The 26018-nt window shown below is 38.4% G+C and overlaps 1 protein-coding gene across 5 annotated transcripts in view; it reads left to right on the top strand.

The window, feature by feature from the left end:
• The window catches only part of LOC145997263 (TNF receptor-associated factor 6-like), a 30482-nt gene extending 4933 nt beyond the window's left edge, over positions 1–25549 (top strand). For 2 of the 5 annotated variants that reach the window (XM_083134128.1, XM_083134129.1), the window contains exons 2-5: positions 10632–10771; positions 17385–17568; positions 21213–21413; positions 24375–25549. In XM_083134128.1, the coding sequence (XP_082990254.1) occupies positions 10644–10771; positions 17385–17568; positions 21213–21413; positions 24375–25187 (1326 nt within the window). In that variant the 5' untranslated portion in view covers positions 10632–10643 and the 3' untranslated portion in view covers positions 25188–25549. Of the gene's footprint in view, positions 1–4763; positions 4794–4817; positions 4893–10631; positions 10772–17384; positions 17569–21212; positions 21414–24374 lie in introns of those variants that run through there. The other 3 variants (XM_083134127.1, XM_083134126.1, XM_083134125.1) reach the window with 3 other exon arrangements.
• Positions 25550–26018: the final 469 nt, after the last annotated feature.

Here is a 26018-nt window from a genome sequence, read left to right as displayed (position 1 = left end):
AATTCTTCATCTGTCCTGTACCAAGAATGAGAGACATTTGACTTGATTATTCCCCCCAATGAGTTGTCTGGTGTTGTAAGTTCCAGACTTCGTGGGGGCCATTTCAATGGGGGATGGAGATGTTGGAGAACCAGCAGCCTGGAAAATTGTTCATTAAGGAAATCACGCACCTGAAGAGGAAAATGGGCTGGAGCCCCATCCTGCTGTATCCACACATGATCCATGATTCCCTTATCTTGCAGCTGAGGTATTAACCACGTTTGCAACATGTGTAAATAAGAATGTCCATTCACATATTCGTCAAAAAAAATATGATCCTAACAAGTATTGTGATGTCATCCCGACCCATATCATCACATGAGGTGGTTTTCGTTCCAACTCTTGCACATACGTAATGCGGATTTTCCTTAGACCAGAAGACCACATTCCTCCTGTGTGAACTGCGATATATCGCACATTCATCTGAAAATAACACTCTTTAACGAGACACAGCATTTGGAAATTGTGTCAACAAAGCACGGCAGGCTGCAAGACGTTGCTCCATGTCGTTGCCAGATAATTCATTCACAAACATCGGTATAAATGCTTTCATATACAGATCTTTTTTAATGTGGTCATTCATTGTTGAATGCGGTATATTCAGTTCAGCTGCTCTTTTGCGAATCGATTTATTCGGAGACATTGTAATTGACCAAGCGACGCGTCCACTACATGGCCTGTCTTTGACACATTCTGAAGCAAACACACATTTTTCCCAATCAAGCAGGGTTGCTTTACGAGGTGGGTCTCTACCAAAGCAATCTCTAAATGCAATCATTACCCGTGTCATTTTTTAGCCCTGTGTGTGCCCTGTGTGTGCACCCACCCACACACACACACACACACACACACACACACATGCCACTAACCGTTCCTCAACTGTGTAAACTGCAACCACTCACATCAACCATGGCTTCACAACTGAAATGCTCCACACGACCTTGAATGCAGGTATACCAGACAGTGCCATCTGTGACCATGAAATCAGTGTTACCAATACCACAACTAAAATTACACTGACATTGTTCTCAAACCTAGGGGTATGGGGATTTCTCGGACACACTGTACAGTAACTACTGAATGCTTCCTGCTGGGAAGTCTTCATTTCTTGACAGTAGCATTGCCTGCAGCTGTGAGAGGAAGTACAAGTTTGCAGGTATGTTAAAAAAAATATTTCATCTAATGTAACATTTGTTACATTAGATGAGAAATAAGGAAAAATGTTGAATCTGCTATATTCTTTTATGTACACCCTGTATTTGCTACAAGAGGTTGATCACTGATACTGCGCCTGCACTATCACCAGAAAAGTACAAGAAGACCGTGATGAAATGTATATTCGTGAAGAAGCAGTGATGCCTTGAATATTAGTATTTCTGGTTTGGCTTCTGGTGTACTCCCCTTAAACACACACTAGCAAGGCCAGAAGAGAAAATCACAGGAAAAAAAGACTTGAAATTTTTTTTTGCAAATGTGTCATTATCTAAATGTAATGATGTAGATGAACTTGGCCCAGGATGTGAAAGCAGTGTGATATATGCACCCAATGTAAATGTGTGTTATCATAACCTCAGCAAAGCAATTGGAGCATCCAGTTACCCAGAGAAACTGACAACTGGTGTACCAGATGGATACCCTAAGCAATATGTGCAGAAATCCATGCCAGCAGCTTCACAGTACTTGATTTCAAAATCTTGTGGAATTAAAAAGGATAAAGGGATTCAGTCATATCCAAATTCCGACAGTGCTGCCAGGTAAAACAGTCTAGCTGTTCTGGCATACTACCTGATGACAGGACTGCAGAAGACAAACCCCGAATCAGGTTTATGTTGTCTCTGTCGATGAAAACGGTGAGGAAGTGAAGAAAGTGGAAAGACAGATGATAAGATCAGCAAGGGGAACCCAAGATATAAAAATTGGCCTCATAAAATTATATTCCCTTTGTCCAAAATGTGTAAATGTCTGGCAGTGTAATCAGAGAGAAGATCGGAGATATGGTACTATTTCTTTTTTGCACCCATGTGAAGAGCCTAATGGTAAGTGCTGAACCGAATGGACTGACCACAGAAACATTGCATCTTTAGGAGACTGAGGACGACATGACCTTTGCACTGTGGGAGGGAGGAGACTTAATAAAGAAGACAGTGGAATCTGGGAAATTTGTTTCAGATGTCAGACATTGGATTGTGAAATGGGTGGCTCGTCACATTCAGTCACGAGTTACAGATTAATTAAAACCAGCCACATTGCAGTGCAATGACACTAGTTCTCTACTTCAGTTTGGCTGAGAACTGGTACATTGTTCTGCAAATCATCAGCAAAACTTGAAAGTGTCAATATTCACTTGCATTGGAAGAAGTTTTGCAGTTTCAGTGATGACTTCATTCATGACAGTATTGTGTGATTAACCAGCTGAAGACAAAAGCTTTTTGTTCATTGAACTTTGCAGAAAAGACAGCACACCAACACCTATCCTAACTGAACTAAAACGAAATCGTAGTACGACTCTGTAAAATGCTTATATATATATTCTTTCAGTGGCAAATGTTATTGTTCTAGTTTGTTCCTGAAAAGGGAGTTTGGAGCAGTTCAGGTTTTGTCACAATTTCTACAAATCTAGTAGAAGTCATGGACATACTTTTCCTACATATGTGTATGTGTACGCAGCATCACAGCTGCACAAGCTAGGAAAACAGTCACAGGAGCGATTTCAAAGTGAATATCTTCAGCCATGCAGCATGGCAAAAGTGCATGCGGTGGGTTAGGTGATGTGAACAAATATTTTACGAGATTAACCTCCAACCATAGGTGTGCACAAGGGGCTCCCCGTAATCATGGACGTTCGCAGATTTTTTCAACGGAGGCACAAATAAGGTTGCCCAGGGCCGCCGTTATGAAATGCGAGTCCCTTTGCGAGTCACACTCTCGAGGCCCTTGTATTTTGAAAAGTAAAAATGTAGACATTGTTCATTTCTTAAAATTATACACTCCAACTTTCTACCCCTCCCCCCTTCCCTCCTTACCACATTCTCAGCACATATTTTTACCACGAAGTTTGGAAGACTGAAGAGGACATAAAGACAAACAATTTTTCTTAATAGCCTTGTAATCAAGGTGTCCCAGGTTCGATACCCGGTGGAGGCACATAGTGGTTCTTATCCCACTCTAAACTGTAGGTCCAGTCCCGATTAGCCTTTCTGTGCATAAACTGGATGTTAAAAACAACAATTCAATCAATTTTTCTTAAACTTTTGGTAGGTCTTGTTTCGGCACTATCAGCCTTCGAAGAACATAGTTTTTGCTATCTTGTGCAGTTTTCCATGTGGAAATCCTAAGAGGAATGCTTGGTCGAGTTTTGATATAGAAGGGGAGGAGTGATTATATGGATCAACATTGAGAGAATGCACTATATACTTATTCAAATTGTCCTAGCTGGCAGGATGCTCTTTAAAACTTGTGCTGCGTTTGACACCCCTCCCCAGGTCAAGCGCTAATCTTGTGTATACGTAGGTGATCTTTTTTCTGTCAAATAGCATAAAAATACGTTTACTCTCATGTAAACTGGATTATGCCAGCAGACAGGATGGAACCCCCTGAGATTTTCCTTTCACCTAATTCATGCATTGCTGCTTATCGTCATAGGCGTAACTCGGCAGGGGAGAGCATTGCCCTTCCCCAAGCTTGGATGGAAATCAAATTCTAGGGGTGCAGGGGGCAAACAGGACAAAATGATACTTAAGATGGAATTAGTTTCACGTCTTTCTTGCATTATTACTTCCAGACGGCCAAGAACAACTGCAGGGTGGCACAAAGGAAAATTGCCCTCTCGATATCAAATTTTATAGAAAAAAATGTTAAAGAGAAGGCCATGGCATGGTGCCTGTGAAATTTTTTGTGTCATATTAAATCAATATTGTTTTCAGTGCAAAAATTTGCATCAATTTTTTTTTTTTTTGCTTGCTTCGCTCGCGATTATGTTCTTTTCTGTAATGCATTGTAAATTGCCAGAGACAGATGTTATAACTACTAAGTACTTCAGACTCTTCCTGCTAAACAGTTTTGTCTTAAATGCATGAACACAATTATTTGGAGGAAAATAAGCGTGGCACATTTCAGAGACAATTTATTTATTTGTTATGGTGCCTCTATGTTGCTGTAGTTTGTATATACCCATCAATGCAATGGAACTAAAACAGTGAGATACAGTGAGGCTTTTCTTTCCCGACTGTACTTTCATCAAGGCTTTTGCCCCCCCCCCCTCTAATCAGAGGGTCTCCGCACGCCTATGCCTCCAACATGAACCTGTTGATGCCATAAGAAATGATCAAACACTTGTGTAGACTAGAGTGCTGCATCGACACTAGATATCATACGGAATTGACAGCTTCTTCACTCAACGAATAACGCTCAAACAGGCAAAATGATCATATACGCTCGTAGCCCGTTGGTTCATATTTAACCGTAATTTATCAGCCCTCAAATATGGATCATGAGGTGAAGGATGTAGTGAAATTGAAACTTAAGTGAAGTTAGTCATCATCTCCTTGTTCACATGTAGTTTAGTCTATCTTACCAATACATTGCAATATATGAAAATGAATAGATGATTATAGCCTGAAACTACCAGGATGTATTTTTACAATACATCTCAACCATTATTGTCACATTGAAATCATATTTGATTCTATACACTGGAGTGTGGGAGACTGAAACAAGTTTGAAAGAGCAAAAGTGATCCCATGCAGTACTCTGGTGTAGTGTATCAACATTGTTATAGAGCAATACATGAACAAATGTACAGTGAGCAAATTTCGCTTGCGAAAGAAAAGGGAGTGGTCTTAGTAAAGCTAGTGGTAGGAATTGAATCCAGTATTTCTGGGCTAAATCCCATGGTGGCACTTTCATGGCAATAACAATTCTTCACACAGTGGAGCCTGTCACAGTTACTGGAAGACAGACAGGTCCACTATGCACCCTGTGAGACCTTGCTATAAGTGACTTCATTTCTTGTGTACATGATCTCCAATGTCAGGTGACAAGTAACTTCTGTATCTCGCAAACTTCCAAGAAGTAACTCCTCCTTGACACCTCATGGTTCTGCAAATGCGTTTAAGTGGCCTTCAGTAACTTATCAGTGTTCACTTCCCATTTCCCATGGTCAAGTTGGACCATCTGAAGAACTCTGTTGGAAAACACAATCGGCTATTTCAATATTTGTGTTTATTCTTATTGTTATGTAGTTTTTCACTACTTTTAGTGTATCACAATGATGCGCATGAGCTGACATTGATGAACGGACACACACAAAGAAACACCAGGTCAGAATTTGAACACAGAACCCTTGATGAAAGAATGACTCAGTTACACAATATGCTCAGCCACCAACATTGTGATCTACTTTCTGGGGCCATTTCTGGCCCCCTCGAGAAGTATGTTGATTTTTTTGATCAACAAGTTTCAGTGTTTTTATGTAATATACAGGGTGTCATTTGAATGGCACCCACGGACCACAGAAAACGTATAGAGAACATGAAAACATATAACTTTTCTCAGTAACATTTTTCTCGTTGGTGTGTCGTTTCGGCGCTACAAAAAAACCTATTTTGCCACCTGGATGCTGGCAACCCAACCCAACGTTTGATTGCATTTGAGACGTCATTTCCTGTCATACAGCGATGCATGTCATGGTTGCCAGGGACACACACATTCTGTGAAAAATGGCATAGCTACAACAAGCCCCATTATGTAGAGTAAAACAAAGCGAGAAAATGCATTCTGTAACATAACCCCAACAGGAAGTGAACCAACGATAGGATAGAAAATGATAGAAAAACAACGCATGTAAAAGGAAGTGGAAATCTCGAATTTCGTCTCAGCCAGTCAGCTTACATGTCAAATATTTACAAATCTCTTTGCCATGTTGGCATCTACAGTTTAGTCTATCCACTTCGTCCTTGTGATACTGGTTGCCTGTGACACACTGAACAGTTGACAAAATAGAAATGAAAGAACTCACAAAATTCCTAGGAAAGTGACAGACTGCATTATGAGGAACGGACAGAAATGGTTGAAAATAAAGGGACTTAAGTAGTAGTAAAACAAGCTCTCTGGCGACACTGTTTATCTACGCACAGCATACACATGTAATAGTTTGCAACTGTGAAAATGGCAGTATATTCGCTGCTGATTCATGATCTAGGTTGTTAGTATGGTTGTAGGTATTGTAGCCACAATGTAAACCTCGGATACCTCCATTATCAGCACCACAATACCATAACGCATGTATCAGGACAAGTGAATAGACTAACCTATATATATCAACCTTGCAACGAGATTGTAGCTGAGCGTAAACTGTAAGTCCAATAATTTTTTTTATTGATAATGATATTTGACATGTAGGCTAAGGGACAATATCCGATATTGCCACTTCATTTTGAATACATTGTTTTAGTACCATTTTTCGTATCGTTGGTTCACTTCCTCCTTCCCCTGGTGGGATTCTTGCTGCTAGACCATATTACCCTGGGTGTTTGGTCTACTGGACGCGATCAGTCTTTGTTTTACAGTTCAAAATGTGGTTGGTAGTCTTGTCATTTTTCACAAAATATGTGTGTTCCTTGCAACACTACCATGCACTGTTTTGCTGCAGGAAATAACGTCACAAATGCTATCAAATGTTGTGTTGGATTGCCAGTAATCAGGTGGCAAAACGGGCTTTTTTGAACGACTGTAGCACTGAAACGACACACCAAGAAAAATGTTACTGAGAAAAGTTGTTTGTTTTGATGTCCTCTATATATTCCTGTGGTCTGTGGGCACCATTAAAATGACACCCTGTGTTAGATTTGTTCCAGCACAAAAAAAAAAAAAAAAAAAAAAAAAAAAAAGTGGATATGTTTCATCCCAAATTATGGCACGCATAAGTAAAAACCTCCCATCTCTGTGTACATTCGCCACTTTTTATTAGTAAAAACCGGTTCTGTGCAGTCACAAAACCAAAGAGCATGTGACATGAAAAAATATAACACCACCAAAACTTAATCAGCTAAAGAATGAACTTCATGAAACCCAGATTTATCGCCTCCACTTGTGCTAGTTTCAATGGGGGGAAAGCGGTGTTGCTTCATTTCTGATTTTTGTCCTGTCATACACAACACTTTGTGCTGTCAACATACACCCTTCAATTGCATTCCAGAGTAAGGCAGGGAATCGGAAACCTACTTGCTTGCGAAGCAGTGGCAACCATTAGCCTTCGCCGTGCTTGACCTTGTTGAGGGTGCCACCTGTTTCGCAAACAACTGGAAACGAAAAATTTGACAAAGCAGAATACCATGAGAATTTCCCCTCACCACGGTAACTGAACAAAACTGATTGGTTCAACGGTTCATGTGACCCTCCCTGGCTTTTGATGGAAAAGACAAAAATAGAATTTTCAAGTGCATTATTTTGCCAAACAGGCTTTAGCACTCCTAACTTAACAAAATGTTGAAAATTACTATCAGTCCGTAACCGAACGACCCAAGATTATAAACACCAATGAATCTAACAGTGATAATTTCACTTCTATTTTGATAAATTGAGTTTTCAGTCCTTTGTGTGTGTGTTACTTTATTTTATAATACATTTATGAAAAGGTATGCTATGTCCCATCTCCTGCTCTTCTGGAATGTCATGTTAGTGTTCACTTGCACGAAGCCTTCATGCTGTTAAGCTTTACGCTAAAGTAACAGATGTCTCTTTCTTAAAAATAACATGTCTCCATGGGCTGAAAATATTCATGAACAACACAATCTTCACAAACCATATTATATATATATATATATAATGGATAAAAGCAAGGAGGGCCAAAAGGGCTAAGTAAAAATCAAAGAAGGTAAAAGGAAACACTCACCGGACAGTAGAAAAATTCAAAATTTTCGCTAATTTCATAGCATCATCGGTGTGAGGAGAAATAGACGGAACCGGAAGTTGGGCCGGTTCCGGTTCCGTCTATTTCTCCTCACACCGATGATGCTATGAAATTAGCGAAAATTTTGAATTTTTCTACTGTCCGGTGAGTGTTTCCTTTTACCTTCTTCGATTTATATATATATATATATAACAATTCTGGTTAACACAACACAGAGGTTCCAGGTTCGAATTCCAGCCTGGTCGTGAGTTTTCTTTGTGAGTGTGCTTTCATCAATTTCCTCACATCACTCACCGTCACCGTGATTAGCCAAAATTGGCAGAAAAGCAAAGTAAAATAAACCAAATTCAAAATGTTATCAATATCTTTCTCGCTCTACAGGTTTCCTGATAAACAGCAGCTAGAAACAGCATTGCCAGTGTAACCCATTGTACAGTAAAAATTAAGAAAGTTACAGAATATTGAGGATATTTTTGAAAAAAACTTCTTCCAGGTTATGCATAAAAATATTGCCCGATGTGATTGCACCTTCTGGAGGTACAATAACCAATTACTCTATTCAGGCCAGTTTTTAGAAATTTTGAAGTGTGTTTCAACGAAAATAATTTCTAAAAGAAATGTCAAACTGTAATCGAAGAGACATTGCTAATAATCCAGTTTGCATATTCTATTATCCCTGCAAAATTCATGTTCTGTGATTTTTCCCAAACAAACAAAAGAACCGAAAAATTCAAAATTTTGGTGTTTGTTTTACAGTGGTTTGAAAATTGCATTATTCTTTGCATAAATTTTTCTTTACATTTCTTTACTAAACTGTATGACTTGAGATGAAGTGACCCAGTGCATTTTTTATATTTATTTATTGATGAATTGCAAGAGGTGTAATAAGGATTAGAATCGAATGTGTGTGTATCCTCATATTTCTTTCCAAATTTTCAGTTTTTTCACCATAGTTTTCTCATTAACAGTTGTCTCATGTGTTACAGTTGGAAAAACACAAGAACCCTTTTAACACTGTCCCAAGTAAGGACCCGTGCACTATTCTTCGAAATTTTAAAAGCTGGTGTTGGCAACATTGTAAAACAAGCATTGAAACTTATAGAGGTTACTTGAAGTTATATCACAGTATAACAATCAAGCAACAACTTACAATAGTTTCTCTGCAAGTGAGGTTTGAAACCACTAAATTTGTTGATAATTAGTTACTTATTTCATTGAAGAATATGTAATACTTACAATTTCTGTGTGGTTTAGAAAACATGTGAAAAACAATACTGGCATTTGACCAAAGATATGCAGTCTCTGTGACTCAACAAGTATTCACAACATAGCAAAAACAAAACAACTGCTTTTATCACATGTTAGGGTAATGTCCCAAGTTAGTTTTTAGTGGATGTAACAACTAACATAACATCTAATGATGTGTTTCTTCATTGGCATGTTCAAATATTCCACAAACAACCAAATCAATGCATTGGTGTGCCAATTATTTTATGCTGGGCCATACTTTTGATGTATGCCTGAAAAGGATTATTATATAGCAGTGCTCTTGATCACACAATTTACCTTTAACAGTTTTATTTTAGTAGTTTTCTGCTTTTTATACATTTGCATGCTAATATATTGTATAGTTTAAATGAACTTTTGCAATGACTTCCACTAAGGGTTCGTGTTTGTATGTATTTTTGGAACTTGATTTATATCTGTTTGTATAAGGTGTTATAAATGTGTGAGCGTGAAGTTAGGCTGAAGATCCAACTTGATTCACTGTTCTACATTTTACAGTTAGTTGAATCTGCATGTGAATGCATATGTGCATGGAGTACAACCATTCATTTGTTATGGAGCAAGTAACATGTAATGTATTTTGATGAAGATTGGGAATAAAAAAAGTTTTCAATATTGTTTTTATGGTGAATAAAAGAGAGATATCATGACTCCCCTGCCTCACCGTAGTGAGTTAAATATGCAACTACGGTATCTTACTTTTATTATCAGAATTTGTAGTTAATTTGTGTGACATGAATGCTGTAGCAATTTTTGCAAAAAAAAGTTTAGTTGGCAAGATTCCCCCATCCTTCACCACCAAATAAAAAAATAGTTTATTCCTATCTAACTTTAGTGCCAATTTAACTTTTACAGCACAATCAATCTGGTAATTTTTCCTCTCTAATCAAGAAATGGAAACAAATTTTTATAAATATAAGTTCAGTATACTTATGTTTAAGTTCATGCTTCAATTAATTTGTATTTCTTTTGTGTAGTTGTAATGTCAATTGTTCGAGAAAAAAGGTTACAGTATTCAGATATTGTTGAGATCACCTGTACGATAACTACATCTACTCAGTGCTTGTTAAGAACAAAAGTTTAATATATGTGTGTGTGTTATTGATAGTTGGACAATTGTAGGGTTATAAAGTGATTTCCAGGCCATAACTTGTTGGTAGTTATTTCAATCCATTTACCTATTCAAAATCTTTAATGTAGCCTAGTCCCCCCCCCTTAAATATTCCAGGGTGAACCTGTAAGTTCTATATTGATGTATTTGTTTATATGAAGAATATGATGATAAATGCTGTTTGGATTGGCTGGCAAACTGTAATCAAATAATTCAACTGTGCTAGACAAACTACAAAATGGGTTAAATTTAATGTGATACCTTCAGATTTCATTTCTGTTCCAGGTTGCATGCACAATGGAACGTGTGAGATCTACACTAGACCAAAGATATGAATGCCCAATATGCTTGTCTTGTCTGCGTAACCCTGCACTTACATCTTGTGGCCATCGTTTTTGCATGGACTGCATTCAAACATGCTTGAAGTATGTAGGCTTATGCATTTTGTTGTTATAATTGCTATCTTATTGTTAGAAGTATGTCTCATTCCTGTGTGTGTCTGTGTGCATTCCTACGTAACAGTGTTTTAATTTATTTATGGGTTTTGTTACCTGATCACCTCCTTTTGTGTTTTCTTTGCTACTTTTATTTTCAGTAGAAGTACTCCAACAACTGCAAATTGAACATCAACGGCTGATTGTATAAAAAAGATGATCGTCGAATAGCCAGTAAAATTGACCTGCAGTCATGCTTAACTCTGATTTTGTGTTGTATAAAAGTTGAACTGAGATTGTCACGATGATCTAAGTTCAAAGTTAACCTGTGAATTTTCTCTGATCAGTAGACTTGAACGTAGTTCAGCTGTTGTACCATTGTTGTACCGGTTGTAGTAATGAATATTTACTTTTTTTAAAAAAAATTGTTGCAATTGAACATATGCGGCAGGATTCAAACATGGGAGGAAAACAATTCATTCACAAATCCTGTTTCCATAATAATAATAATGATGATAATAAAGAACAATCAAACATGCACAGTGGGGTGAATAATGATAATGTTTAATTTCATGATCGGCGAGAGGTAAATTGAGAGCAATCAAGTGTTGAGACAAACCAAAATTATGACCAGCTTATGTTTTATTTCGTTGATATTATTGTAAAACTTGTGTTGGGTGGAATATAAAAATATTATCATTACGGTTTACTGCATCCAGCCTAGTCGCACTGCTATTCAATTTTGCCCGCAGAATGGAATAGAGCATGTAACTTGGGCTGTAGTGTATATATCTACTGTGTTATGAACTGAGTACTTCCTCTCCTCATGATATGTAAACTGTACATATCTTATTTTATTTCGAATGTTTTATCAAAATGAAATAAAATTTTGTGCATGATTTCCATCTGAGAGGACAAACTCAATAGTTGTTTCAATATTTTTTCCATTCAGGAAAATGCAAACTTGAGTTATTCAATAATTAATAATTATTCAAATATTAATCCTAGAACACTACCATACGTAAAATTTACGTATGCTTTCCGCTCAAATCCCTCCCCTACCTCCCACCTTGCACCCACTCACCCCTCCACTTAGCAGTGCTTCAGGCATTCTGTCAGATGCGAGGCAGCACTGTGGTAAGTAGGGTGCAAGCGCTGATCGTCTTGATTTGGTTTGTTATGTTGTGCACTGTACGTCAATTTTACGTGGCTCTAGTAAAACTAGAAACATCTTTCACGTAATTGTGACATTCGTAAATTTGATTTGGATAGTTAGATTTTGAAAACAAAAGTTTAGAAGCATGCAATATTTTCTTGTAAGACTTTAAAATTACTTTCGTTCTTTATTTACAGTATTATGAATATTATTATTGTTTGTTTTTCATTGTTTGTACTTTTCCCCTTCATTCTTAATGTATGTACGGGCTTGTCAATCAAAACATTCTCTTAAAATATTCTATGTTAAATTAAACCATGTTTGTACATTTTAAAATGAATAATAAAATTCCAATATAAGGAAAATTAACAAAATAATGTTCACAAAGAATCGTCATTTTGTTTTCATGTGTCGAGGTTGTGTTAAAAAAAGATTCCTTCATGTACGTAAAATTTACGTAGTGCTAGTTACTGAGTGTTCTGGGGTTAAATATATGCATTTTTTGAAAGCAACTAAAATATTTTCTGTTCAGATGTTACCATTGGTAACATCACTGGCATACTAGCGATATGTCTAGATTTATCAATGTTTACAATCCTTTCCACTTTGCCAAACATATTTTTTTTTGACCTATGATCAGGATTTGATCTAATATTGACAAACGACAGTTGGCTTTATACAAAATGATAGGAGCTTGAATTTAGTTCATTCTCGGATCATAGATCAAATCAGATCTCCAGTTAGTGATGTTTGCACAACCAACCCTAAATGTTCTAATTGTAAAAGTGAGATCAGAGTAAAATTCTATGCACTACCTTGTTTTATGCTGGAACGATTTTAGGTAGCCAATTTGCGCATGGGTCAATCCAAACCAAATGGTCCACCACTGGTTGCTAGACTATTTTTAAAGATTTTGATTTTTTTGTTGTAACCCCTATGCAAGGATAGTTTAAAACCGGCACTATTTTTCTAAAACTTGACATGATTTTTGAAAATGGCGGTCATTTTTGTTCCATGACTTGTGTGGCTTTTTTCGCCTTTGCAAACAGTTGAAATAATTGTTACCTCAGCTAAGAAAAATGATAGAAAGTTGGGGTTAATTCCTACATACCCACTATTTCCAAATGGCGTCATGCTGGAAAATGCCGAATTACCCAAGGGAAAAATATGGATTATTTGAAAATGTTCTTTATAAGTTCTATCTGAAGGATAAGCACACATTTTCGCTGCATTGTTCCTGTCTTCTTTCTGGTTAAGAAAAATATTAACATTTGTAGAACAAGAAAAAAACATAAATTTTGGATTCTGGTCACGTCTTTCTCCAACTGGCAACATGATGAAATGTATATTACACATTGAATGGATTTGACATGGTCACTGGGGTTATGTAGTGCTACAGGACTGGGTTTAAATTGTTACTGCCCCTAGCCTAGTGTTAAAAAGATGCCCCTCCCAAACTCTTTTTCTTTGAATGTTTTGTGGACCTTGTGAATGAAGATTACTAGTGTTATCATTAAGGCATCTGACTGCCATGCGGGAGACCATGGTTCGGTTCCCAGAGTGAGTGATCTAAAGTCGGAATTTTTCTGGCCTGGTCACCACTTAAAGTGGCTTTTAGGCTCACCCAGCCTCAAGTCAATGAGTACCTGAGGGCACACCCTGGGGTGTAAAGGCAGCAGGAGCATGGTGCTGATCATGTCACCTCAAAAATGGCTGAGATCGAAAATGTGTGGGGCCCTGCTTTCACATCCCCTAAATGAGCCTTCATGGCATGATGCTATGTGAACCTTACCTTTACCAATTTTAGCCTTCATTTAAAAAAAAATGTTCAAAGAAGAAAATGGTAATCTAATATCATTTTTGAGTTTGCATTTACCACTTTGGTTTTTTCTGAGTTCTTTTCTGCTTTTATTTGAAAATTTTGGGAGGGGCTGCAACTCCCCCTAGTGTTAGGAAATACCCAGAATAACTGAACGTGACCACAGTAAAACTTCATCCAGGATGGACTAATTAAGAGAAACTCAGCTTTGAACATAAGCTGTATGCAAGCCAGAATTATCGTAACTTGAAATGACCAATAGCATTTTTACAGTCTCCAAAATACAAATGAGGGTAAGAAACTTCGAGGGTTTGATTCTAGATAAAATTTCTTAACGGAAGCACCAGAAAAGATGATTATAAAACAGGAACTAAAAAAACAGCTTTTTATGTAATGTTTCAAAAACTGATTTTTGGTAGCCTTACTTAGCAATAGAATCGTGTCCACCTCATAATCAAATTTTTCCAAGTGCAAAATTAGAGATTCTTTCACTGATATTTTTGTCCTTAACTATATCATTTCCACACAAAATAACATACAACCTGGGTCATTATGAGACAATTTTGCACCTCAGTTTCATTAACCTCCATGCCTGAATATGGCTGTGAATATCATGCAGTTCGAGCATCCTAAAAAAATTGCACTCTAGCCACGCAAGGCATTCAAACACATGCTTACATTACATGATACTATACAGCGTGTTTATAAATGAATGGTGCGGTTATAAAAATTAATAATAAATCTATTTATTACTTTACACGGGTAAAACCTACACCGTAAGCAGTGGCAACTGTCCAAGTTTTTGATGCGCTATCTGCTGTTTACTTGTCACGCTTGCTGCGGGGCCGCATCGTCAATTCCGAGTCAGTCAGTTTCCGCCGCGAGCGTTAGTTCTGAGATGGCATCGCAATGGGAAAAGGCTTTCTGTGTGCTCAGTTTTGAGGTGTCCAGATCTGTGGTAACAGTGCAACATGAGTTTCGTGCACGGTTTGGGAAAGACCCACCACACAAGAATAACATAAATCGGTGGTACCGACAGTTCGTGGAAACTGGATGCTTGTGTAAAGGGAAGAGTTCTGGTCGAAATCATGTGTCCGATGAAAACGTTGATAGAGTGCGCCAGGCGTTTCAGCGAAGTCCTCGGAAGTCACTTAATAAAGCAATCAGGGAATTGGACTAGCCAAAGAATACTGTGTGGAAGGTGTTGCGTAAGCGACTATGTTTTAAACCGTACAAACTGCGAATAGTGCAGGCCCTTAAACCAACAAAGTTAAAAGGCGTGAATTCTGTGAAGAGATGCAGTTGAAAATGGAAGAAGAAGATGGTTTTGTAGAAAGACTCATCTTCAGTGATGAGGCCACTTTCCATGTAAGTGGCAAGGTGAACAAACACAATGTCCGTATCTGGGGAAGCGAGAAACCACATACCCAGATAGAGCATCAGCGTGACTCTCCAAAAGTGAACATTTTCTGTGCGGTTTCCCGGGAGCAAGTGCATTTTTCTTCGAAGAAGCAACAGTCACCGGTGAATCATTTCTAGACATGTTGGAAACCTGGTTGTTACCCCAGCTTAACACCAATTACGATGATTACATTTTGCAACTTGACGGTGCTCCGCCCCATTTTCACAGGAATGTGAGAGAGGTTCTTAATCGTGTTCTTCACCATCGCTGGATTGGACGTGCTGCAAAAGAAGACACCAACCTTCTACCCTGGCCACCCCATTCACCGGATTTAACACCATGCGATTTCTTTCTTTGGGGGTTTGTTAAAGACAAAGTTTATGTACCGCCAATGCACTGCAAACCATCACGGTGGACGATCTACAGCGAGTATGGAGTGAATTTGATTACCACGTCGATGTGTGTCGTGTGACCAATGGTGCGCATATGGAAGGATTGTGAATAATGGATCAGAAACTTGGACAGTTGCCACTGCTTACGGTGTAGGTTTTACCCATGTAAGGTAATAAATAGATTTATTATTAATTTTTATAACCGCACCATTCATTTATATACACGTTGTACTAATGTCCAAAGTTAAAGCAACAAACGGAAATTCTTTCCCGTGTGTCCATTTGACCACATAATACGATCAGCTGATAGTAATATTTATGATGTCATAGACAACTGGTTTAAGATAGAAGAAAAACTAACCTTAATGTGCAAGGATTCAGGGGTGCCCATCCCCCCCAAAGCCAGTGGCGCATCCCCCCCAAAATCATGTCATGCGATTGCCCCAAATCATATCATTTGCGCCCTTAAACCATATCGTAATCCCCACAAAATATTTAATTACGACAGCGTGTCTACCAAAAGTAACTTTTTCTTAGCTTTACTGAACATTATAATTGATCTGCCCCTCCTCCCTAAACAGGGGTGCCATCACTCAAGACCACCCCTAAAATCGTTCATCATAATTGAGAATATCGCGTGGATTCCACTTTAAACTGTAGGTTCAGTCCCGATTAGCCTTAGAGTGCCTAAATTGGACTTAAAAAACCAAGTCAATCAATCGAGAATATCGCTTGTCTTGTAATGCAGCTTTAGTATAAAAACTTCATATTCATCTCATTAAAGCGCCAAACTCACATCGTAGCAACAAATGATTGTGAGCGAAACGAGCAAGAAAATTTTTACATCCATTTCTTTGCAGGCTTTGAAGAATATTAATTTAATGGGGTGTCAATACTTTAAGATCCTGAGATATTTAGTATTTTCTTTTCCAGCTTTTCCTTGGCACATTCGGGGTCGAAAACGTGTGGATGCCTTATCGCTAAATACAGTCTCCAAAATGTAATGTTCGAACTCTCTCGCCACTACAGAAATCCCTTGACAATCTAAGATTTAATACTTTATCAAGTTAAATCTCTCCCTTTGAATTTCATACTCAATCCTACCACCAAAATTTCCATGCCAATTTTAGACTTACTGTTAATATTGAAGAGTAGATATTGCCTCCTCCAAAAAATTAATTCCCCTTCTCCACACCAGAATTTCCGCAACAGTCTAAGACAATAGTAATACACAAGAATTGGATACCCCCTTCAATTTAATACTCAATCCCCCTCTAACTAAAGTACTCGCCATAATCTAAGACCTAGAGTTGGATACTGTCCCCCCCCAAAGTTTAATTCAGAATCCACGTGTCAATTAAGGCCTAATGTATAGGAGTTCAACACCCCCCCCCCCCCCTTCGATAATGCCCAAAACAGTTTCATTTCTTCATCTAATGGACTAAATATGGTGCATTTAAGGTGTAAAATTTTTACATATATTTTGGAAAAGATATAAATGTTGAATTTTATATTATTTGAAGGGAAAAAATCCCCCCCCCCCAAATCTCGATGGCGCAACCTGCTCCATAAAACCCCCCTGTGGGCACCCCTGCCAGGATTTATCAACAAAAAAATCATGATAGCAACAGGTTAAACTTGGCAAATTTGTCAACGAAAAAATCACACGAGGAAAGGATTTGTGTTTGTTGCTTTAGTTTTGGACACTAATGTATTTGTAATTTTGTCATCTGAATAGGTCTTGGGGTATGTAAAAGTTAATCTAAATACACTTAGTCATTCTGAATGGCTAATGTAGATATATATTTCTGAAGCACGTATATGTTACATTACAGCAGACGAGGCCGTGTGTGCCCTGTCGATGGAAAGCCTTTGTCGAAGGAAGACATCTTCCTAGACAATTACACCAGGAGAGAAATCCAAAACCAAAGAATAGAATGTCCTTATGGATTGTTTGGCTGTGAAGCTAGGCTGTGCCCAGTTGAACTTGAACAGCATGTACAAGAATGCCTGTATCAGGTGAGCTTTTGTTTATAATTTGTTTAAATGCTGCTATAAGTCTTAAATATTCTCTGAATGAAATTGCAAATATGTTCATATTAGAGATAGAAATACTAATTGGCATTCTATTGGTACTTTTATATTTTTCTTATTTTGTCTTCTGCCACTTTTGACTAATTATGATTGTGAGCATGAATGAAATTGGTGAATAAACACCCTTGCCTATGCCAGAATTTGGACTGGAACATTTGGTGGTGAGATTGATTGTCTATGCAATGTGCTTGGACACTGACATTGTGTAACTCTGTTGGTATCAACCGATATAGGTATAGGCAATTTTTACAGCATAAAATTCTATATGATAAACCAACATGAAATTCAGTGTTAACCCCTTCCCCACTAAGTTAGACTTCATCATGTTACAGTTGAGGACTAATTGAGCAATCACATTTTATTACACAATTATTTACTAATCATCAAATATAAAAATAACAGTCCTGTATTATAAGAAAAGCTGATAGGCCCACAATTGCTCGTGTGTACAAGTGCCTATGTAGACATGATTCTCTTGCTTGTGATATGGTCTAGATGGGAAATGAGAAGAGTGGGGAGTGACATGGCACGAGAAGAATAAACTTTTCTTCTCCTGGAATATAACTGATGTAAATGCCTCTAGATTTCATACTCACATGACTAGACAATTTCTTGTTGCTGATGATCAGAATACATTGCAGCAAGACAAATGCACATTTCATCAATCATAAGAATTTTCCATGTCCTAACAGATAATTATGTTGACACTTCACCACCTGACCTTAGTTTGGATTGCAATATTCAACGCACCACAGCCTGCATATAGGATGCCACAACTATGGTAACCTTATTGCAAAAGTTTTTCCATTCCTCCATTCAGTAGCACTTGAACTCCAGACTTGCCTAGGATCGATTTCATACTCAGTGTCCGAGGGTACCCTCAAACTGTAGCCAAGTATCAGACTAAGGCTAGTGTCTGAAGGTACAGTCACAGACATTTCTGGGTTGTACCAAACTCAGTGGCTTTCAGTGGAATCATTACAACCCAGTCAGTGACCGTACCAACCCATCGTGGTGGTTGGCATGGGTAGGCAGGATAGGTATCTGCTGTTTAACCTTTTGGATGAAACTCTTTTCCTTATACTGATTCTTCTAGACTGGACTCCCAGGGCTGTTTCCCATTACTATAATAAATTATATGAAGGGCTCGGGGGTAAAACATGGTGACATTTTTGTCATTTCTGAGTTCATTAACCCTTAACTGGTATCATCTCATAACATAATTGGTATCATGGTGTCTGTTAGATTTCATGGTTGTTTATATTTTATTAGGTGAAATGTTTAATATAATTTGTTCTTTATTTTTATTAATTCTAATCAGTATGTAAAACTTTATTTTCATAGATTTTAAGTAATTTATTTATTTCATGTCCTTCTTACATACATTTTGAAGTACCTGAAAGTAAAAAAAAATTCAAAAGAAATGAAGACAAGAAATATATATTAAGAATTCCAAGATAGCTAATGTAACATGCAGCATTTTTTAACATATATATATAATCCTGTTTATTATATATTTTTGTTTTATCTTTATTATTATTTTTTATAATACACAATTGAAAATAAAAATGAAAATTATGAAAGAATATGAATTTATAAACTAACATTTTGGAGATCAAATGCTTTTGTTTTTTGGAGCACACAATTTTTCCTATTAGAAAATAATAGTAATAACCATTTTCTTTTCATGCAAAATGGTAGTGAAAATTATTGTTTGTATTAACATAGAATATATATTTATATTACAAGAATCTGCAAGGAACAGAAAATTGTTTTTAACAAATACAGGTACAATCACTTGTTTTCACAAAGCAATCCTGTTCTGGTGCATGCCAGGCAAATTGGCCTGCTACATTTCTGGCATGATAATTTTGTTCTCCTTTTAAGTTTTGGATCATATAAAAGTGCACGTTTTTCTAATGTCAAGGAATTCAGGAACATCATGTGGCATGATATGTCATATTAACCCAAAATATTCACAGCAAATACAAAAATGCGAAGTTAAGGTTTACTAGAAAAAGTTCCGTAACTGGTATCATATGTGTTTGAGATGGACCAGCAACTTTGCCAGCATAAAACTCAAAGTCAAATAACAGTATAGGTGTGAGATTTTCACTGCACGTAGACAACAATCCATCTCGTAGGTACTGGGAGGGAGAGAGCAATACCTTGTCAGGGGAGAGAGGGGTGGGTGCGAGAAAAAACAAAGACGTCTCTCAGACGTATAATATCAGTATAGAGGGTTAAGAAAAAGGGTTATTAGAAGCTGTACTGTAGAGAAATTGTTTTGTTGTGTTTACCAATTTTAGGAGGCTTCAGTTGAGTCCAGTGCAAATTGTATGACATGGCAATCCCACTCGAAAATTGAAAAATGGCACATTTAATTTTGTAACTCAAAAATAACCAAAATGTCACCATGTTTTACACCCGAGCCCTTTGTATAATATAATAAATAACCCATGGTGCAACAGCCGGTAAGGGCCAAGGCCTACACACAGACTGCCAGCCTCACTCCTACTTACTGAGGTGGGAGATCAGCACAATGAAGCCCCAGTCGTTGTTCTTGTAGGTTTCCATAATCGGATTACTCTACTCATTCGTAGCTTCCCTATTTCCTCATGATGGTGAGTGACCACCGGCCCCATACACAGGCCGAAATTTTAAGAGAACCTTAGGAGCCATTTCGTGGATAAAGATGCATGCAAAGAATTAATTGTTGCCAGAACCTCTACAAAACTTTGTCCGTAATTTGTGAAAAGGTGGTATTAATCGTAAAATAGGAATAAAAGTATTTCTGCGACTCCTTGGAAATATTCTCAGCACAAGGGTGTCTGTTACTTCCTATTCCCCACAGCTTTCCGATTAAATATATTTCCCCGACACGAAAATGACTTTCCAATCTTCAATTGAAATGTCTTGTTTTGAGCCTTTATTTAGGAATATATTCTTGACCTGTTCTGTGGTGAAAGTATCCCCTTTTGGAGGCCAAGGTCTTGTGCCCAACATTCTGCCATTTTTTAAAGAATAGTAACTATTGGCAAATGAAGGACATAGCTTCTTGACGTGGATAACAGCCCGTGAGGTTGTTGCTGACTGCCAGAGTTGGGAGATCAGTCAACCAGTTACAAGGTGTCGTGTGGTCAGCACGACAAATTCCCGGTTGTAGATTTTGTATGACCTTGTTACATCATTTGTAGCTTCCAAGTTTCCTCACGATTGTGGGTGGCCACACACACTCAGGAAAAGTTGTGTTTTAACACATCCATAACATGTTCTTTTCATTGGCTCAGTGGTCAAGCACATTAAGTGGTTGCCAATCTTGACACCAAAGTTCCCAGATTCAGGTCCCAGCCTGGGTATGATTGTTCTTTGCGAATGCCCCTTAATCTAATCATCCCTCATCCTCAGTGTCGTGATTAGTCAAAAATGGCAGAAAAGTAGTGCTAAAAATCAAGAATACAAGTTTCTTTCTTTCTTTCTTCCTTCCCATCTGTGAAGAACATATATTTTAGTGATATTTTTAATAGATGAATTAGTGTGCTTCAGTTTAGATTTTTTTTACCTTGCAGCCAAGAGAATCTGCATCCTCATTGTCCGGGTCCTGCGAATGGTGTGGAGACTACCTCGTTGGACAGAACTCCCAGATTCATCTTGATGAGTGCTCCAAGGCCCCAGTTGTCTGCAACTTCAAACAGTTTGGTTGTGATGCTGTTCTCCCGAAGGATAAAATACCGTCACATTTGGATTCTCAGATTCATGATCACTTGAATGTAAGTGGGAAATTGTCTTATCAGATTTATCTTAAACCTTTGTGCATAGTTTTGTAAATTTTTGTGCCGAAAACCACTTGAGGCTCAGCTTTTATCAGAAGTGTGATGATTTTAGATTTTTGATAATTGAGTTTGTTGTTGTTTGTTGTAATCAAGGGGTCCCGGGTTCGATACCTGGTAGAGGCACAAGTGGTTCGGATCCCACTTTAAACTGTAGGTCCAGTTCCGATTAGCCTCACTGTGCATAAAGTGGACTTAAAACATGAAACAACAACAACCATAATGTTTGTTAGAAAACATTTTGTGGTTTTACTTGACTGGCTTAAGGGAATGAGATAGTTGAGTTTAAGTCCACATTTATTTCAATTATCTCAAGCCGACCTCCATGGCAAACTGGTTAGCACAGTTCGCTGCGCAGCCAGGGGTCCCAGGCTCGAATCCAGAATTTGGCATGAGTGTGTCTTCTTCCATATCATCACTCATCCTCGTCTTTGTGATTAGCCAAAAGTGGCATAAAAGCAAAGTAAAATAAATAAATCAATCAATTGCATCAAACTGCTTGCGAGTATTAGAAAAAGAGAGAATGGTGAATTCAAGGTTATGGATTTGTTCTCGCATTACAGCTGCAAGTGGCTTTTATTAACCTCTAGAAGATGGTGGCCTCTCTTATGTTAACCTCTCACCTCCCAGTCATGGGTGCATGGAAGAGAGGGAGGGGGTTATGGGGGTGAGAACCCCTTCACTTGGGCCATCATGCTATACAGAAAATTTCTGTTTTCCACAATTTTATAATGGAAAATTTTTCATGTGATTTTCAAATAACAATAATCACTGTTTGGAATGGCACAGCAGCATTTATCAATCATTGCACCCTTTTGTAGGACTTTCAGTTCATCCTGCACCAAAGTTCTTGCTTGAGAATAAGAATCACACTTTTTTTTCTCCTCCATTTGGTTGACCCCCCCCCCAATCCCAATAGAAAATTCTGGGTGCACCTATATTTCTAGTAATGACCCCCCCCCAATCCCAATAGAAAATTCTGGGTGCGCCTATATTTCTAGTAATGAAAGTGTAAAAAGGAAAAGAAGAAAAGCAAAATTTGAGAGTAAAAATTCATATTTGGTACACCCTCCCCTCCACCATGATAATCGCCCATCATTCATTGTTCTTTGAGCAAAGCCACATGCATCTTCTTTTACATTATTGGAATAATGTAGTTTCAACGCCAACATTTATTGAGTTCCTTCTATAGAAATTAACTAATAGATCATCTCTCTCATCTTCTCTCCTAATCCACATCTTTGTACTGTGTTTCTATTCTGGCCTCTTCTTCTGCCATAGAGGTCACTTTATTTTTCACATGCGATGCAAGTAATATATGCTAAGACAGTGATTGTTGTATTTTGTGTTCTCCTCCAGAATAAAACATTTGAATTTTTTACTTATCAGTTCAATGTGTAGGCTCATGCTCCCCAAAGTAAGTTTGTTGTACAGCACAGGTAAGCTAGTTAAATGCATGAAACTGTTGAGCATATCATCCATGTAAGAGCCACTGCAGGTTGGCAGGTGGGAATGTATATCAGGTTAGAGGAGTAGGGTAAAGGATGAAGTTTCCCATGACAGTGTGATGTTCAGGGTGGACGAAGTGATAACATCTGACAGGTCTTGCACCTATATATACTACCACATTCAATACGTTTGTTTAGTGGCACCTGAAATGTAGGCAGCCACACAACACTGCATACACTTGCACAGATCCACATTGTCCCTCAAAATAGTCGCTATGCACATCTGCCAGCATTGGTATAACTGTTGGAAACACTGCTGAAAGATCCTGTGTGGCTTCTCTTGTGGCAGTGATTATCTTCTCGGCTGAATGAAATCTTGCTTTCAAGTGGGGGGAAAGAGAAAGAAATCGCATGGCATGCACCAATGTTGCAACTTGTTCGATCTTACATTCAGTTTGGCTCACTCATCATCCTCCAAACTCCCCTGCGTAAAGTGTTGGTGCCACTTAAAGAGCACTGCGGCCCAAGGCATCATTGCCATACACTTCCTTCATTATCTGAAATGTTTCGGAAGCAGATTTGCCTAATTTTTGGCAGGACTTTTACATTTGCCCGTTGCTCAAACTGCGACATTCTGCTGCTCGCATTCAACTGCCTTTCGCAATAGATTGTCGTTATGCTTACACTGTATGCACACAACTGCCTCTTGCTGGGATAAGAGAACTGACACGGCTGACTATATATATCTATCTATATGCTGCATATATAGACAGATACACTATCTACCAAAAAGTAATTGGACACCTATGATGGTGGTTAATTTTAGTATCTAATTTGAATCATTAGTATCATTTAGTGGGACCACTGGTGGTTGTTCGTGGCACAATGAACTCACAGGCATACTGTACAATACTAGACAATGAAATGCTCCCAACCTTCTGGCATTTTTACGGAATGGACCCCTGTTACTTCCAGGATGACAATGTTAGGTGGCATGTTTTGGAGGCTACTATGCAGTGGTATGCCGACAACAATGTTCACCGATTGGTCTGGCTTGCACAGACTCCTCATCTCAATCCCATAGAACACCTTTGGGAGGCATTGGACTGGCGGGTGAGGTCTCGGGAGATGCGGCCAAATTTTGTCCAACTGAGTGAGATCTTGCAAGAGGAATGGCGACACATTCCAATGGACGTCCTCCACAAACTAGTCGAGAGCATGCCTGACCGAGTGGCTGCTGATATAGCAGCAAGAGGTGTCTCCACGAGGTTCTAACAGGGTTCGCACCACCAGATAACCATTTTGTACACCTGCCCAATTACTTTTTGGTAGATAGTGTAGATATATTGTTTGTGTGTGTGTATTTTGTACTTGAAAATTGAATGTCATTGTATTTATAGTGATTAAATATACATGAGTAACGTAAATGACCTAAATTTTCTTGCACTTTCAGCTCGTAGCAGATGCATACAGTAAGCTGACAGTTAGCGTAAATGACATGAATAAAGTGCACATGGACTTCAAAGAGCAGGAAGCGTTACATTTCTGGGACCCCAGACCGAAAGGGTGTGCAACCACCAATGGGAACACCCACGGTGATGAGTTAGTCAAGGAGGAAACGGAGGTAACAGGCTGCAAGCACGATGAAGTTGCCTCCTATCAGGGGTTGTTGACAGCCATGTATGAAAGGATTGTTATGTTGGAGCAAAAGAACCGTGTGCAGGATATACAAATAGAGAATATACTGAGTAAGCTCAATGCTGCAAATGCCGCTGTACCAAACATGGAGGGTATGTTCAAGAAATTCATGTTGGAGATGTGCAACGGTGTTTTCATCTGGAGGGTGCCCAACTTTTCCAAGAAGCATACTGCCATGTTGAGTAATCAAACCCCAATGTTTTACAGTCCTGGTTTCTACACATCCCCGTACGGGTACAAATTCTGTGCTAGACTGAACGTGTCTGCTACTGATACATCGTACATGGCATTGCTCATTCACTTGATGAAGGGGGAGCACGATGCTTGCCTCGACTGGCCATTTACGGGGAAGATAACGTTCACCCTTGTCAACCAGAGGGACACGCAACGCCATTTCAAAGAAACGATGATGTCCCGAAGCGATTTGGCTGCATTTAAACGCCCGATGGAAGATACCAACCCTCGTGGTTTTGGTTACACAGAGTTCATCACCTTCCAAGACATCTCTTCCCTTGGTTATCTGATGAATGATGAGCTGTTCATTAAAATAGAAGTACAAAGCGTGTGAGAGTAAAGGAGATGATACCACTATAGTGGCTTGTTCAAAATTCAGCATGACCAGATAAGAAGTAGAAGAGGGGGAGGGACCGAGTAGAATCTTATATTGCACTGAGTGTATTGTTGCTACACCCTGAAAGACGGTGACAAGGAATCTCCTGTAGTTTATATATTTTGTACTCATTTTCTCTTGTTTGATCTTTTAGTTTCTCAAGTTTGGAGAGAAGGGCATTTGAAGTAGATGCTGAAAAATTTGCATGCAAATTATTGTTCAAATTGCGTAAAATATTCTAAGACTGTTCTTGTTGTGTTCTTTTTATATATATATCAGTGCATTTGTTACCAGTTCTGAATAAATCAAGTATTCTTGTATGTATGTGTCATTTATTTTTCAGCCTTAATGGTAAATGGAAGACGCAGTACCAGCTTTGTGCAGGTAGTTTCTTTAAAAGCCTTTTACACTACTATTAAGAACTATGTGATACATTGAAATGTCTCTTCCTCTAAGATAATGCTGTAAATCTGAGACAGTCATTCCTGTTGGCATAGTCTTCTCCTTGTAATCAAGGGGTCCTGGTGGAGGCACATTTAAACTGTAGGCCCAGTTTGGTGACCTTTTCTGTACATGGACTCCAAAACAAAATCTAAATCAGAGATTGTTAAATTGACTATAGCAAGCTGCCGGTAGCTTGTGGATATATTTCCAGTGGCCTGTGAATTGTTGGGTACATACTGCAGGTGCTGGGGTTATAGTGAGGAAAACTTCTCCTCTGGTTACTCACTGCAGGTTCTGGCAGTGATAACTAAGGAAACATTTCCACCGAGTACCCACTGCAGATGC

Source organism: Lepisma saccharinum, chromosome 13 (assembly GCF_977018435.1).
Source record: "Lepisma saccharinum chromosome 13, izLepSacc3.1, whole genome shotgun sequence".
In the NCBI taxonomy this organism is placed as follows: Eukaryota; Metazoa; Arthropoda; class Insecta; order Zygentoma; family Lepismatidae; genus Lepisma; species Lepisma saccharinum.
The sequence above is the reverse complement of the archived record's forward strand: the minus strand, read 5'-3'. Positions and strand labels throughout refer to the sequence as shown.